We start from the raw sequence: 2,599 nt of genomic DNA, 5'->3' as shown, positions 1-2,599 counted from the left end.
TTAAAGGGAATGGGAGATGACACTCTGATTGGTTTGTTGCATGTTACACTCAAAACACACATATGAATTATTGAAGACACTAAGTACAACCCTTTTGAACCATGTACACAGCCCCTTTTTCTGCCGTCAAACTAGCAGTAATGGATTTGGAGACGCCCTAAAAGCACTTGTGCCAAGCGCTTCACGCCATGCACTTAGATCATTAAAATAGGGCCCTCTGTGAGTGTCTTTCTTTTGTCACATGTTAACGCTCCTAATCTGTGATTGGTAGATGGGGAAGATGAGAAGCCACCCCTCCCCCCTCGCTCTGCCTCCACCTCCACTCCCCCTGGAGCAGAAACACCACCAGACAGGTACAAAGTCTCTGAAGACTTTCTTTATTGTGTCCAGTTTACAATAATACTATGTAACCGCTGAGAAGCAAATCACAAACTACCCCCAGGGATTCTTAACCAACATGTTAACCATGTAGTATTCACACACCACCATCTTTTGAAAATACACACACACACACACAAGCACACGACCGCAACACACACAGAGGAAGGATGTTGCTTTGCTTTGAAAGCGATTTATATCAGCTCTGCTCACAAAAATAGTATCAGAAGTATCGGTGATTATATGAACAAACAAAAACATTTACAGAACTGTCTACTGTCACTGATTCTACCACATGGCATGCACACATCATGCAGTAAATATGGTTACATATTAATATCAAACTTAAAAAACACTCTCACATGTCTTCATTAGCAGACACACACACACACACACACACACACACACACACATTAGTGTCTTCCCTCAGACTATTGTGAAGTTAGTTAGGTGGCTGAATTCACTATTCTAATATTTAAAGGGTAAAATTTTCCCAAAGAGATGAAATAAGGACCAAAAACGAATATGTTGCAGTAAACATTATCACAGTTTGAACTGTAGATGAAATCTATGAAGCTACATCCTGCTTTCTGTCACAGCGACCCTCACTTGTACTCAGTTGTCATGGAAATCCGCTGTGATACTTTCCACTTACGATTAATTAAATTATCCTAAATGAGTACAAAAAACATCATGGTCTGAAACATTAAAGGAATAAGACATCATCTTTTCATTTAACTCAACACTTTTAACTGTCTGCTGGTTTACAGACTTTGCATGTTAAAGATAGGGCTTGGTACAGGAAAATGTATTTAGCTTACACGGAAGCCACAGTCTAGACCAAATCAAAGGATCGTAATCACAAAAGTTTTACTTGCAGATGCTACACCAAAAAGAGGGTTTTATTTAGCTGTACTAAAATTCTTTTTTAAATAAATCTCACTGGAGGTATTATACAGTATTTCTGTAAAACCAAAGAAGGAACCGTGTGTCTTTTTGTCTTAGAGGAAGTAGAGAATGCAATATATCTGCAATATTGATACTCACTGTTTTAAGTTGTTAGTTTTAGTAGTATTTTAGCTGAACATTTAAAGATATATAAATAACAGTAATAGAAAAAAAGTAGCATAAAAGCAATAGAAACACAGCAAGCAAATTATGTGCATGTGGTGAAGATGGTTATACATAACTCATTGGACTGTATCTTAATTTGTTTTAGTGCTCCAGCAGCTAATGGCCTGAGCACAATCTCCCATGAGTACCTGAAGGGCAGCTATGCTCTGGACCTAGAGGCAGTCAAACAGGGAGCTTGCGCCCTGCCTCACCTCAACAAGACACTAGTGGCTTCTTGCAAACGCCTTAATGGGTAAGGACACCCCAGCACATCTGTAGACACACATATTCCACAGACCCACAATCTCTTGGTTCTTTTATAAATGTGCTCGTCACAATGCTTTTAGTCACAATGGCACATGTTGCACATTAAAACAAACACAAATCTAAACACAAAATAAACTTGATGACAATGTAACAAATATAACTGAATCACATGATAATTAGTCATCTGTAATTCATTATGCAACCATACGATGCAGACAAATATAGTAAACATCGGATGTCTTATAGATGGATCTATGTGTAGTAAGCTGTGGATCTCTCTGTCTGTTTCCCCATATAGGGAGGTAGATAAGGTTCTGTCTGGTCTGGAGATCCTGTCTAAAGTCTTTGATCAGCAGAGTGCTTTTATGGTCTCCAAGATGATCCAACAGGTACGCATCTGTGTCCCTTTGTATGTTTACATGTCTTAAGTTAGAATGGAAGCAAGTGGAGGCATTCTGAGAATATACATTTTTTCACAGATGATGGAATATGTGACATAATGTCCTTAAGTAACAAGTCAATACTTCTGTTTAAGCCTTGCTAACTAGTAAAGCTTGTACATAGAGCAGCCAATCAGAATAGGTGACATAGATACAAGTTCATAAAAAATATCTATTTAATTGTTTTAACACATAGTGGGACCTATACATACTTCCACCCCATTCTTCTTTTCAAACTGCACAGCTTGTATGGGTTATAATTGTTATTGTTTTTTCCTTCATCAGTCGGTGAACCATGGTGGAGACCAAGAGTTGGAGAACCTTGTGACCAAGCTGGCAATTCTCAAAGACCTGCTGTCCTCCATAGAGAAGAAGGTACACACACACACACACACACACAC

The 2,599-nt window shown here is 38.6% G+C and overlaps 1 protein-coding gene across 1 annotated transcript in view; it reads left to right on the top strand.

Annotated features, from left to right (window-relative positions):
* inppl1a (inositol polyphosphate phosphatase-like 1a) overlaps nt 1–2,599 on the top strand; it is a 25,273-nt gene that overhangs the window by 9,165 nt on the left and 13,509 nt on the right. The window contains exons 5-8 of the mRNA XM_032510041.1: nt 272–353; nt 1,598–1,744; nt 2,057–2,147; nt 2,484–2,573. Coding sequence (XP_032365932.1) covers nt 272–353; nt 1,598–1,744; nt 2,057–2,147; nt 2,484–2,573 — 410 coding nt within the window. The remainder of the gene's footprint in view (nt 1–271; nt 354–1,597; nt 1,745–2,056; nt 2,148–2,483; nt 2,574–2,599) is intronic.

This window comes from Etheostoma spectabile, chromosome 3 (assembly GCF_008692095.1).
Source record: "Etheostoma spectabile isolate EspeVRDwgs_2016 chromosome 3, UIUC_Espe_1.0, whole genome shotgun sequence".
NCBI lineage: Eukaryota > Metazoa > Chordata > Actinopteri > Perciformes > Percidae > Etheostoma > Etheostoma spectabile.
This window is presented reverse-complemented; position numbering and strand designations above follow the sequence as displayed.